The 13,186-nt window shown below is 47.3% G+C and overlaps 1 protein-coding gene across 1 annotated transcript; it reads left to right on the top strand.

The window, feature by feature from the left end:
* Positions 1 to 250: 250 nt before the first annotated feature.
* On the top strand, positions 251 to 5,204 carry Spnl2 (sialophorin like 2). Its single transcript, NM_001025759.1, is given in 2 exon segments — positions 251 to 514; positions 3,977 to 5,204. A coding segment is annotated over 1 exon segment (1,026 nt). The 5' UTR covers positions 251 to 514; positions 3,977 to 4,090; the 3' UTR covers positions 5,117 to 5,204.
* Positions 5,205 to 13,186: the final 7,982 nt, after the last annotated feature.

Below are 13,186 nucleotides of genomic sequence, written 5' to 3'. Positions count from 1 at the left end.
TCATTCATTATTCAGCTGTTCATCCCACAAACCCTGCTGTTTTCCACCTCCCCTTCCTCCATGCTCCGTTTGAATCTCCACAAGGAAAAGCTTAGTTGACCCCCATTTTCCAAGGATCCCCCTTGGAATGCTGGGATCTGAACAGAAGAATGAAATCTCTGGAGTAGAGCATTATGACATATACACACCCCCACCCACACCCCCAGCAGGGGCCCCCTGAGGACTGCTTCTCAACTATCATTTGCTTTCGGGACAGCTTAGAGTCTGGATGTAGCCATCCAATTTGCTCTTGGGTGAACTGTGACCTGTGACTTTTCCCAGAGCACTCTGATTTTGGGCTGGCTGGTAGCTGCTGGGGGGGGGGGGGAGCCTGCTAGAAATCAGTCACTTCTCCTGGAGGTAGGGATGAGGAGACTTCCTGGCTCCATGTGGTCCCTGTACCTGCGTTGTCCACTAGGAAGTATGGCTTATGTGCAAGATAGGACAATTTAGATGATGGCTGTGAACAGTACTGGTGAGTATAGACCATGGAGAGAGCAGGGGAGATGCTGGTGAGTTCACAGGGAGGGGCACAGGAGCTGCTGGGCACTAGGATCCCCTCATTGTGCTCAGACAGGGTACAGCTGAAAACCTAAGTTTGTCTGTAGTCCCCAAAAGAATGCCAACGTGATGGGGCCTAGAGGTCTATATACTTGTGCCTTCAAGAATGAGTTCTTAAGCTAAGCTACCACAGCCTTTCCTCAAAGTCTCCCTCAGACCAGCACACGCCACACCCACACCTTGCACACAGCAACAGGCACACATGCAAGAAGGTGGAGAAGAGTCAGCCCCATGCAGGGACTGGGTGGTGCAAAACCACCCCTTTTGATGCCTTCCCTACAGGCTCACTTTGTCCAGTTCCTCTGAAGTCCTTCCCATCTCTGGACTAAGAGACAGAAAGACAGGCTCAGGGGGTGGGGCATGGATGCCCTAAGTGTCTCTATATGGGACAGAGCAGAATTGTGCTGTTTCTGACTCTGATACCAGCCCGGCTCCTGGTCCAAACGTGGTTGCTGGAAGAGCTGTGTAAGGGGAAGTTATTGAGGGAGAGGACACTGTCCTTGAGAACAGTCTGACCTACAAAAAGAGATGTCTGTGTGGGGCTGTGTGTGGCCTGGGTGGAAAAGTGGAAGGTGGAAGGGAGGGGACAAGGAGTGGAAAGGGACGTGGATCGTCTGCCACCACATCATCATCTCCTTCCCAAGTCTGTGGGAAGAGGAAGGGCCTAGATGTGCACACCTGTGCCACACCGAACCTATTTCTTACTGCTCAAGAGGCGCTAGATGCACACTGCAGCTGGACAGGGAGCCACTGCCTCTCCCATATACTGGGAGATCTCCCCTTTCTGTCTGGGTCTACCCCCGCTCATCTACTTGGATTCCCATCCTCTGGGTCAGTGAGCACACTGGCAGTGGGTCCACCCCTCATGGATCAGAGCGAGGGGAACAAATGGGAACTCCATGTGAGGGCCCCAGACATGGTGGGCAGGTGGTGCTGGATGCACTCTGGGCCCTTTCTATGGATTGGATCTCCCCAGCTACAGTGGACATCATGGACACACTCAGGTAGCCTGGTAGGCTCCAGTGTACTCTGAAGTAGCCGTCAACCTGTATAGGTTGTTGGGTTCCAGGAGAACACAGGAAGGGGGTTCCCCCAACTCTCTCCCCTTCACAATCCTGCAGGCATAAGATGTGTCAAGCTGCTTGCACGTGTTTTCCCTTGCTGGGTCCCTACTCTGGGCCTTGGTATTCTGTGCAGCCCCTCTCCTTGGCCAACAGCTAAGAGCAAACTTAGAACAGGAGCGAATCAGAGGAATCCAATGGTTTTATTAAAAGAGGACACAGTAAAGGCTCATGGTGAGTGTTGATGTGAAGTGATTTCTTCCCAGTGAGCAGAATGTCAAAGTGAAGAAATTCAATGAAGGACAGGAATATGGGAAGAACTATGACTCTCTTAAGATAGTCTCCTCATTCAATCTGTGACACACATGGTTGGATGAACAAGATTCCCACTGTCTCTATCTACTATCCCTCAAAACCCCATCCAAGGGAACAAGCAAGGCTGGATTAGCAGGGAATGAAGCCCCTGTTGAGCCTGACTCTAGTCTAGCATGGTGAAGAGACATGAGAACAGTGCAATAAGTAGAAGACCTGTGATGCTCTCTGGTTCCCTGGGAGGGGTCAGGGTGAGGTCCACCAGCCTCACAGACTACAGTGAAATGCTACTTCTCATCATTTTCCACTGACCCAGGGAGAAGGGGTGGCTTGAGCCATGAGTGGTTCTCACTTCTGGCACCACGTGTCTGTCACACATATTGTATGCTATGGCCCATTCTGGGAACAGTGCCATGTTCATAGTTTGACTGGGGAGTTACACTTGTCAAACAGTAATGCAGGTGTCCTACAGCGAACTCACAGATGACAGAAACTATCCTTAAAGGTTGCTCTACCATGATTTTCATTACACATACAAACCATGAAAGCAGGGCATTAAAATCCTTCTGAATTTTTGGTTTTAAGTAGGAATTGTCAGAAAAGTTACCACAGGTATAACTGCCTTCTGGAAGAAACGTGTTCATAGTGACATAGTTTTATTGACCCTGCAATGTCTGCTGTTCTTGTGATTTTGGAGCAGGATTCACCTAGGGTTGGATTGTTGACCCAGTAATAGGGAATGTGAGCTGGATTAGAACATCATGAGACAGATTCGTTTTACCTACTGATTATGTGCATTTTGCCTTTGAATCCTGCTCAGTATGAGAGGAACAATATGTTCAGACATTTGGAGTGTATGCTCCACTGAGAAGACAATGAGCAAGACTACCACTCGTAGAATTATGACTTAAGGCCCCTAAGTTGATATTCCACCGATGCAGGGCTGTAAAATGGAGCCAAAGACCCTCAGTTAGCCCTGGATAGCCAGGTCTGGTCTATACCTGCTGGAGGTGCCATCGCATTCCCACAAGGTGGTGGGTCCCTGTTGTGTTGGGGCACAGGTGTCCAGTGTGGAAAGACACTCATCCTCTGAAACATCGTGTGCTAGAAAGGAGACAGACCTTTCATCCATCATGCTAATGCATGTGTGTGTAGAATCTGGTGCTAAACCATTCCAAGATGACCTGCTTCTATGACAGGGATTCATATATAGCAGAACAGTTAACTTACTTTGTCTCTTGTAAGTCATCCCTCAACACAAGATTTCTTCAGACATCTCAATGCTCACAGTTGATAGGTGGCAGTTGATGCTTTTCAAACCTGACCTGGGGGCCTGCTGTCATTGTCTTGCCTCACCAGATATGACACTGGGGACAGAGTCTCTCTCTCTCTCTCTCTCTCTCTCTCTCTCTCTCTCTCTCTCTCTCTCTCCCTCCCCCTCTCTGTCTCTCTCTTGCCTCCTCCATATCCTAATGATGGCTTCTCTACCTCTTCCTCATGGGGGTTGATTGATGGCCCACTGTTTTCTGTCACTAGTCCCACCTCCTTCCCCTGTCATTCTTCTCCTAACTGAGGAAGTTGGAAGTGGCAAAGTCATTACATAATGTGGTCCTTGGTATATTTATCATGTGCATGAGTCTACCACATGACATTCCTATAAACCCAGGCATGTCCTCTGAGAGAGTGATGGTGGAAGGACAGAGGGGGAGGGGATCTATGCCTCTCCTCCATGTCAGCACATGACCTGTGAACTGAGCTCACATTTTCTCTCTCTCTCAAACAGTAGAGTTTCTTATCCCTTCTGGCCTGGGAATAACTCACGATATTGGGACAGAGGGCCAATTCCAGTCCTGGAGGGCTTTGGTTTTCATGGTTCAGGTGTGCTCACATGACTGAATCATTCTTCCACCCCAAGATCAACCATATGTCTGATCTTGACTTTATCTTTATATTCACTGAGGTCATCTAATTGACTGCTTTTTCTTTTCTTATCTTTTTCTAAGAGGGAGATCAACCATCCCAGTCCTGACAAAGCCTCAGGAAGAACTGGAGGTACTTGCCCTGGCCCTGTGCCCCATCCAGTAAGCTGGTCCCAATTCCTGCTCCCAGCTGTCGCTATGGAGATGGCCTTGCTTCTCCTCCTCTTTGGGGGCTTCTGGGCCCAAGTGGTGAGCCAAGAAAATCTGCAGAATATGTCGATGTTGCCATTTTCTCTGCATAGCACATCCCCAATTGCTATGCTGCCAGGGACCGTGGACCCAAAGGAGAGTATCAGCCCCTGGAGGCAGACCCCAGTCCCAGCTTCCTTGACCCCCTTGGGAACTCCAGAATTGTTTTCTTTTGAGACACCAGCTGATACCAGCAGGAGCACCCCAGTAACTGAGCCTACAACCTCTCAGGACATTTCCAACACGGAATTATCAATACTGGCTCAAAAATTATCAGATGTACTTAGTGACCCTCCTGTCACCATAACTAATCCTGTGACAATCAGAACCTCTTTAGAAACCTTTACAGGGAGTAGTGCACCTCCCGTGACTGTGACAACAAGCTCTACCACGGCCAGTGGACAATCTGTGGCTATAACTGTAAGCTCTGAGAGCAGTGGCCCTCCAATCACTATGACTATTGGTGGCACCCCAGGCTCTGGTACAAAAATATCCAGGTCTACCCCAAATGCCACAACCACCATGTCACCACGCCAAGGATTTAGTGCCATGGGGCTGCTCCCCCTGCTCATTGCCTTGGTGGTGGTTTTGGCCCTCATTATTGTACTGCGGCTGTGGCACCAGAGGCAGAAGGGAAGGAACCTGAGCAGAGGTGGAATACTAAATAGGTTGATGGATGCCTGGGCTGGGTCAGCCCGGGTTCCTGATGAAGAGAACACAACCGGAACAGCGAGAGGGAGCAACAAGTGCTCTGGAGCACCAGAGACTGACAGCTGTGGTCGTCGGCCCAATGTCTGCACTTTCTTCAGCAGATGGAAGTCTAGCCAGTGCTCCTTAGAAGAGCTGAAACCTGGGAAGGATCCAAACCTGAAGGGGGAGAAAGAGCCTCTGGTAGGCAGTGAGGCCAAAGCTGTGGAAACCCCAACTTCTGACAAGCCACAAGGCAAAGATGGGGCTGCACCTCAATCCCAATGAGTAGTTGTATTCAACTAGTCAGCTCCTCAACCCCAAATCTGTTGTCAGCTGCCTCACACTCTGCATTTGTGAATATTTGTGGACCAGATCCATTTGTTCATTCATTATTCAGCCGTTCATCCCCTTCCAACCCCCGCTATTTTCCACCTCCCCTTCCTCCGTGCTCCCTTTGAATCTCCACAAGGATAAGCTTAGTTGACCCCCATTTCCAAGGATCCCCCTTGGAATGCTGGGATCTGACCAGAAGAATGAAAACTCCAGAGGAGGGCATTATGTCATATAAACACCCCCACCCAACACCAACAGGGGCCCCCTGAGGACTGCTTCTCAACTATCATTTGCTTTGGGGACAGCTTAGAGTCTGGATGTAGCCATCCAGTTTGCCCTTGGGTGAACTGTGACCTGTGACTTTTCCCAGAGCACTCTGATTTTGGGCTGGCTGGTAGCTGCTGGGGGTAGCCTGCCAGAGATCAGTCACTTCTCCTGGAGGTAGAGATGACGAGACTTCCTGGCTCCATGGGGTCCCTGCACCTGCTTTGTCCACTCAGTAGTATGGTTTATGTGCAAGATAGGACAATTTAGATGATGGCTGTGAACAGTACTGGTGAGTATAGACCATGGAGAGAGCAGGGGAGATGCTGGTGAGTTCACAGGGAGGGGCACGGGAGCTGCTGGGCACTAGGATCCCCTCATTGTGCTCAGACAGGGTACAGCTGAAAACCTAAGTTTGTCTGTAGTCCCCAAAAGAATGCCAACGTGATGGGGACTAGAGGTCTACATACTTGTGCCTTCAAGAATGAGTTCTTCAGCTAAGCAACCACAGCCTTTCCTCAAAGTCTCCCTCAGACCAGCACACGCCACACCCACACCTTGCACACAGCAACAGGCACACATGCAAGAAGGTGGAGAAGAGTCAGCCCCATGCAGGGACTGGGTGGTGCAAAACCACCCCTTTTGATGCCTTCCCTACAGGCTCAATTTGTCCAGTTCCTCTGAAGTCCTTCCCATCTCTGGACTAAGAGACAGAAAGACAGGCTCAGGAGGTGGGGCATGGATACCCTAAGGGTCTCGATAGGGGTCAGAGCACAATTGTGCTGTTTCTGACTCTGATAACAGCCCGGCCCGTGGTCCAAACGTGGTTGCTGGAAGAGCTATGTAAGGGGAAGTTATTGAGGGAGAGGACACTGTTTTTGAGAACAGTCTGACCTACAAAAAGAGATGTCTGTGTGGGGCTGTGTAGGGCCTGGGTGGAAAAGGGGAAGATGGGAGGGAGGGGACAAGGAGTGGAAAGGGACGTGGATCAGCTGCCTCCACATCATTCTCTTCTCCCCAAGTCTGTGGGAAGAGGAAGGGCCAAGATGTGCACACCTGAGCCACACCGAACCCATTTCTTACTGCTCAAGAGGCGCTAGATGCACACTGCAGCTGGACAGGGAGCCACTGCCTCTCCCATATACTGGGAGATCTCCCCTTTCTGTCTGGGTCTACCCCCGCTCATCTACTTGGATTCCCATCCTCTGGGTCAGTGAGCACACTGGCAGTGGGTCCACCCCTCATGGATCAGAGCGAGGGGAACAAATGGGAACTCCATGTGAGGGCCCCAGACATGGTGGGCAGGTGGTGCTGGATGCACTCTGGGCCCTTTCTATGGACTGGATCTCCCCAGCTACAGTGGACATCATGGACACACTCAGGTAGCCTGGTAGGCTCCAGTGTACTCTGAAGTAGCCATCAACCTGTATAGCTTGTTGGGTTCCAGGAGAACACAGGAAGGGGGTACCCCAACTCTCTCCCCTCCACAATCCTGCAGGCATACGATGTGTCAAGCTGCTTGCACTTCTTTTCCCTTGCTGGGTCCCTACTCTGAGCCTTGGTATTCTGTGCAGCCCCTCTCCTTGGCCAACAGCTAAGAGCAAACTTACCACAGGAGCAAATCAGGGGAATCCAATGGTTTTATTAAAGGAAGACACAGTAAAGGCTCATGGTGAGTGTTGATGTGAAGTGATTTCTTCCCAGTGAGCAGAATGTCAAAGTGAAGAAATTCAATGAAGGACAGGAATATGGGAAGAACTATGACTCTCTTAAGATAGAATCCTCATTTAATCTGTACACACATGGATGGATGAACAAGATTCCCACTGTCTCTCCCTACTATCCAAAAACCCCATCCAAGGGAACAAGCTAGGCTGGATTAGCAGGGAATGAAGCCCCTGTTGAGCTTGACTCTAGTCTAGCATGGTGAAGAGACATGAGAACAGTGCAATAAGTAGAAGACCTGTGATGCTCTCTGGTTCCCTGGGAGGGGTCAGGGTGAGGTCCACCAGCCTCACAGACTACAGTGAAATGCTACTTATCATCATTTTCCACTGACCCAGGGAGACAGGGGTGGCTTGAGCCATGAGTGGTTCTCACTTCTGGCACCAAGTGTCTGTCACACATATTGTATGCTATGGCCCATTCTGGGAACAGTGCCATGTTCATAGTTTGACTGGGGAGTTACACTTGTCAAACAGTAAAGCAGGTGTCCTACAGCGAACTCACAGATGAAGGAAACTATCCTTAAAACTTGCGGGGCTGGGGATTTAGCTCAATGGCAGAGCGCTTACCTAGGAAGCACAAGGCCCTGGGTTCGGTCCCCAGCTCTGAAAAAAAGAACCAAAAAAAAAAACTTGCTGTACCATGATTTTCATTACACATACAAACCATGAAAGCAGGGCATTAAAATCCTTCTGAATTTTTGGTTTTTAAGTAGGAATTGTCAGAAAAGTTACCACAGGAATAACTGCCTTCTGGAAGGAAAGTGTTCATAGTAACAGTTTTATTGACCCTGCAATGTCTGCTGTTCTTGTGATTTTGAAGCAGGATTCACTTAGGGTTGGATTGTTGACCCAGCAATAGGGAATGTGAGCTGGATTAGAACATCATGAGACAGATTCGTTTTACCTACTGATTATGTGCATTTTGCCTTTGAATCCTGCTCAGTATGAGAGGAACAATATATTCAGACATTTGGTGTGTATACTCCACTGAGAAGTCAATGGAGCAAGACTACCACTTGTAGAATTATGACTTAAGGCCCCTAAGTTGAAATTCCACCCATGCAGGGCTGTAAAATGGAGCCAAAGACCCTCAGTTAGCCCTGGATAGCCAGGTCTGGTCTATACCTGCTGGAGGTGCCATCGCATTCCCACAAGTTGGTGGGTCCCTGTTGTGTTGGGGCACAGGTGTCCAGTGTGGAAAGAAACTCTTCCTCTGAAACATCGTGTTCTAAAATGAGAAAGACTTTTCATCCATCATGCTAATGCATGTTTGTGTAGAATCTGGAGCTAAACCATTCCAAGATGACCTGCTTCTGTGACGGGGATTCATATATAGCAGAACAGTTCACTTACTTTGTCTCTTGAAAGTCATCCCTCAACACAAGGTTTCTTTTCTTCAGACATCTCAATGCTCACAGTTGATAGGTGGCATTTGATGCTTTTCAAACCTGACCTGGGGTCACGGTGTCATTGTCTTGCCTCACCAGGTATGACACTGGGGACAGAGTCTCTCTCTCTCTCTCTCTCTCTCTCTCTCTCTCTCTCTCTCTCTCTCTCTCTCTCTCCCCCTCCCTCCCTCCCTCCCTCCCTCTCTGTCTCTCTTTTGCCTCCTCCACATCTTTTTTTTTTATTTTATTTTATTTTTTTTATTATCTTGAGTATTTCTTATATACATTTCAAGTGTTATTCCCTTTCCCGGTTTCCGGACAGACATCACCCTCCCCCCTCCCCTTCCTTGTGGGTGTTCCCCTCCCAAACCTCCCCCCATTGCCACCCTCCCCGCATAGTCTAGTTCACTGGGGGTTCAGTCTTAGCAGGACCCAGGGCTTCCCCTTCCACTGGTGCTCTTACTAGGATATTCATTGCTACCTATGGGGACAGAGTCCAGGGTCAGTCCATGTATAGTCTTTAGGTAGTGGTTTAGTCCCTGGAAGCTCTGGTTGCTTGACATTGTTGTACTTTTGGGGTCTCGAGCACCTTCAAGCTCTTCCAGTTCTTTCTCTGATTCCTTCAACGGGGGACCTATTCTCAGTTCAGTGGTTTGCTGCTGGCATTCGCCTCTGTATTTGCTGTATTCTGGCTGTGTCTCTCAGGAGCGATCTACATCCGGCTCCTGTCGGTCTGCACTTCTTTGCTTCATCCATCTTGTCTAATTGGGTGGCTGTATATGTATGGGCCACCTGTGGGGCAGGCTCTGAATGGGTGTTCCTTCCGTCTCTGTTTTAATCTTTGCCTCTCCCTTCCCTGCCAAGGGTATTCTTTTTCCTCATTTAAAGAAGGAGTGAAGCATTCACATTTTGATCATCCGTCTTGAGTTTCCTTTGTTCTAGGGATCTAGGGTAATTCAAGCATTTGGGCTAATAGCCACTTATCAATGAGTGCATACCATGTATGTCTTTCTGTGAGTGGGTTAGCTCAGTCAGGATGATATTTTCCAGTTCCAACCATTTGCCTACGAATTTCATAAACTCGTTGTTTTTGATAGCTGAGTAATATTCCATTGTGTAGATGTACCACATTTTCTGTATCCATTCCTCTGTTGAAGGGCATCTGGGTTCTTTCCAGTTTCTGGCTATTATAAATAAGGCTGCGATGAACATAGTGGAGCACGTGTCTCTTTTATATGTTGAGGCATCTTTTGGGTATATGCCCAAGAGAGGTATGGCTGGATCCTCAGGCAGTTCAATGTCCAATTTTCTGAGGAACCTCCAGACTGATTTCCAGAATGGTTTTACCAGTCTGCAATCCCACCAACAATGGGCCTCCTCCACATCTTAATGATGGCTTTTCCACCTCTTCCTCCTGGGGTTGATTGATGGCCCACTCTTTTCTGTCACTAGTCCCACCTCCTTCCCCTGTCATTCTTCTCCTAACTGAGGAAGTTGGAAGTGGCAGAGTCATTACATAATGTGGTCCTTGGTATATTTATCATGTGCATGAGTCTACCACATGACATTCCAATAAACCCAGGCATGTCCTCTCAGAGAGTGGTGGTGGAAGGACAGAGGGGGAGGGGATATAGGTTTCTTCTCCATGTCAGCACATGACCTGTGAACTGGGCTCACATTTTCTCTCCCTCCCAAACAGTAGAGTTTCTTATTCTGTCTGGCCTGGGAATAACTCAAGATATTGGGGACACAGGGCCATTCCAGTCCTGGAGGGCTTTGGTTCTCATGGTTCAGGTGTGCTCTATGACTGAATCATTCTTCAACCCCAGATAAACCATGTGTCTGATCTTGAGTTTATTTTTCTATTCAGTGAGATCATCTCATTGCCTGCTTTTTCTTTTCTTTTTTTTTTTGTCATTAGAATGCCAAATCTTTTGCTTTATTCACCAAATATATATCCCAAGTTCATTGGGTGGCAAACGCCAGGAAGCACAGTGAGAAAACTGATGTAAGCCCTCAGGAACAAAGACCAAAGAACAGAAGACAGGAAGGGATTATCGCCCAGGTGTACCATCCAGGTGTGTTCATACAGGGTCAGGGCATTACTTTGTTAGGAACAAAAGGCTTCAAAATGCAGTAGCAGGGCTTGAGCTGGGGTCAAACACTGCAGGGGATCCAAGAGGGTCCAACAGATAATAGCTACATTAAAGAAGTAAAAATTCACATTTGCCCTTGAATATATCATAATCTAGAAAAGGTATATGTTTTTAAAACCATGGGAAGAAAATGGTAACTTCTTAAAAGTCTATATAAATTCTCTTTATAAATATGGCAAACACTATTTCTTCTTCTTCTTCTTTTTTTATTAACTTGAGTATTTCTTATATACATTTCGAGTGTTATTCCCTTTCCCGGTTTCCGGGCAAACATCCCCCTCCCCCGTCCCCTTCTTTATGGGTGTTCCCCTCCCCATACTCCCCCATTACCACCCTCCCCGAAACAATCTAGTCCACTGGGGTTCAGTTAGCAGGACCCAGGGCTTCCCCTTCCACTGGTGCTCTTACTAGGATATTCATTGCCACCTATGAGGTCAGAGTCCAGGGTCAGTCCATGTATAGTCTTTAGGTAGTGGCTTAGTCCCTGGAAGCTCTGGTTCCTTGGCATTGTTGTACATATGGGGTCTCCAGCCCCTTCAAGCTCTTCCAGTTCTTTCCCTGATTCCTTCAAGGGGGTCCTATTCTCAATTCAGTGGTTTGCTGCTGGCATACGCCTCTGTGTTTGCTGTATTCTGGCTGTGTCTCTCGGGAGAGATCTACATCCGGCTCCTGTCAGCCTGCACTTCTTTGCTTCATCCATCTTGTCTAATTGGATGGCTGTATATGCATGGGCCACATGTGGGGCAGACTCTGAATGGGTGTTCCTTCAGTCTCTGTTTTAATCTTTGCCGCTCTATTCCCTGCCAAGGGTATTCTTGTTCCCCTTTTAAAGAAGGAGTAAAGCATTCACATTTTGATCATCCGTCTTGAGATTCATTTGTTCTAGGCATCTAGGGTAATTCAAGCATTTGGGCTAATAGCCACTTATCAATGAGTGCATACCATGTGTGTTTTTCTGTGATTGGGTTACCTCACTCAGGATGATATTTTCCAGTTCCGACCATTTGCCTACGAATTTCATAAAGTCGTTGTTTTTGATAGCTGAGTAATATTCCATTGTGTAGATGTACTACATTTTCTGTATCCATTCCTCTGTTGAAGGGCATCTGGGTTCTTTCAAGCTTTTGGCTATTATAAATAAGGCTGCTATGAACATAGTGGAGCACGTGTCTTTTTTATATGTTGGGGCATCTTTTGGGTATATGCCCAAGAGAGGTATAGCTGGATCCTCAGGCAGTTCAATGTCCACTTTTCTGAGGAACCTCCAGACTGATTTCCAGAATGGTTGTACCAGTCTGCAATCCCACCAACAATGGAGGAGTGTTCCTCTTTCTCCGCATCCTCGCCAGCATCTGCTGTCACCTGAGTTTTTGAACTTAGCCATTCTCACTGGTGTGAGGTGAAATCTCAGGGTTGTTTTGATTTGCATTTCCCTTATGACTGAAAATGTTGAACATTTCTTTAGGTGTTTTTCAGCCATTCGGCATTCCTCAGCTGTGAATTCTTTGTTTAGCTCTGAACCCCAATTTTTATAGGGTTATTTGTCTCCCTGCGGTCTAACTTCTTGAGTTCTTTGTATATTTTGGATATAAGGCCTCTATCTGTTGTAGGATTGGTAAAGATCTTTTCCCAATCTGTTGGTTGCCGTTTTGTCCTAACCACAGTGTCCTTTGCCTTACAGAAGCTTTGCAGTTTTATGAGATCCCATTTGTCTATTCTTGATCTTAGAGCATAAGCCATTGGTGTTTTGTTCAGGAAATTTTTTCCAGTGCCCATGTGTTCCAGATGCTTCCCTAGTTTTTCTTCTATTAGTTTGAGTGTATCTGGTTTGATGTGGAGGTCCTTGATCCACTTGGACTTAAGCTTTGTACAGGGTGATAAGCATGGATCGATCTGCATTCTTCTACATGTTGACCTCCAGTTGAACCAGCACCATTTGCTGAAAATGCTATCTTTTTTCCATTTGATGGTTTGGGCTCCTTTGTCAAAAATCAAGTGCCCATAGGTGTGTGGGTTCATTTCTGGGTCTTCAATTCTGTTCCATTGGTCTATCTGTCTGTCTCTGTACCAATACCATGCAGTTTTTATCACTATTGCTCTGTAATACTGCTTGAGTTCAGGGATAGTGATTCCCCCTGAAGTCCTTTTATTGTTGAGGATAGTTTTAGCTATCCTGGGTTTTTTGTTATTCCAGATGAATTTGCAAATTGTTCTGTCTAACTCTTTGAAGAATTGGATTGGTATTTTGATGGGGATTGCATTGAATCTGTAGATCGCTTTTGGTAAAATGGCCATTTTTACTATATTAATCCTGCCAATCCATGAGCATGGGAGATCTTTCCATCTTCTGAGGACTTCTTCAATTTCTTTCTTCAGAGTCTTGAAGAAGTTGAAGTTCTTATTGTACAAATCTTTTACTTGCTTGGTTAAAGTCACACCGAGGTACTTTATATTATTTGGGTCTATTATGAAGGGTGTCGTTTCCCT

Source organism: Rattus norvegicus, chromosome 12, assembly GCF_021556685.1.
Source record: "Rattus norvegicus strain SHRSP/BbbUtx chromosome 12, alternate assembly SHRSP_T2T, whole genome shotgun sequence".
In the NCBI taxonomy this organism is placed as follows: Eukaryota; Metazoa; Chordata; class Mammalia; order Rodentia; family Muridae; genus Rattus; species Rattus norvegicus.
The sequence above is the reverse complement of the archived record's forward strand: the minus strand, read 5'-3'. Positions and strand labels throughout refer to the sequence as shown.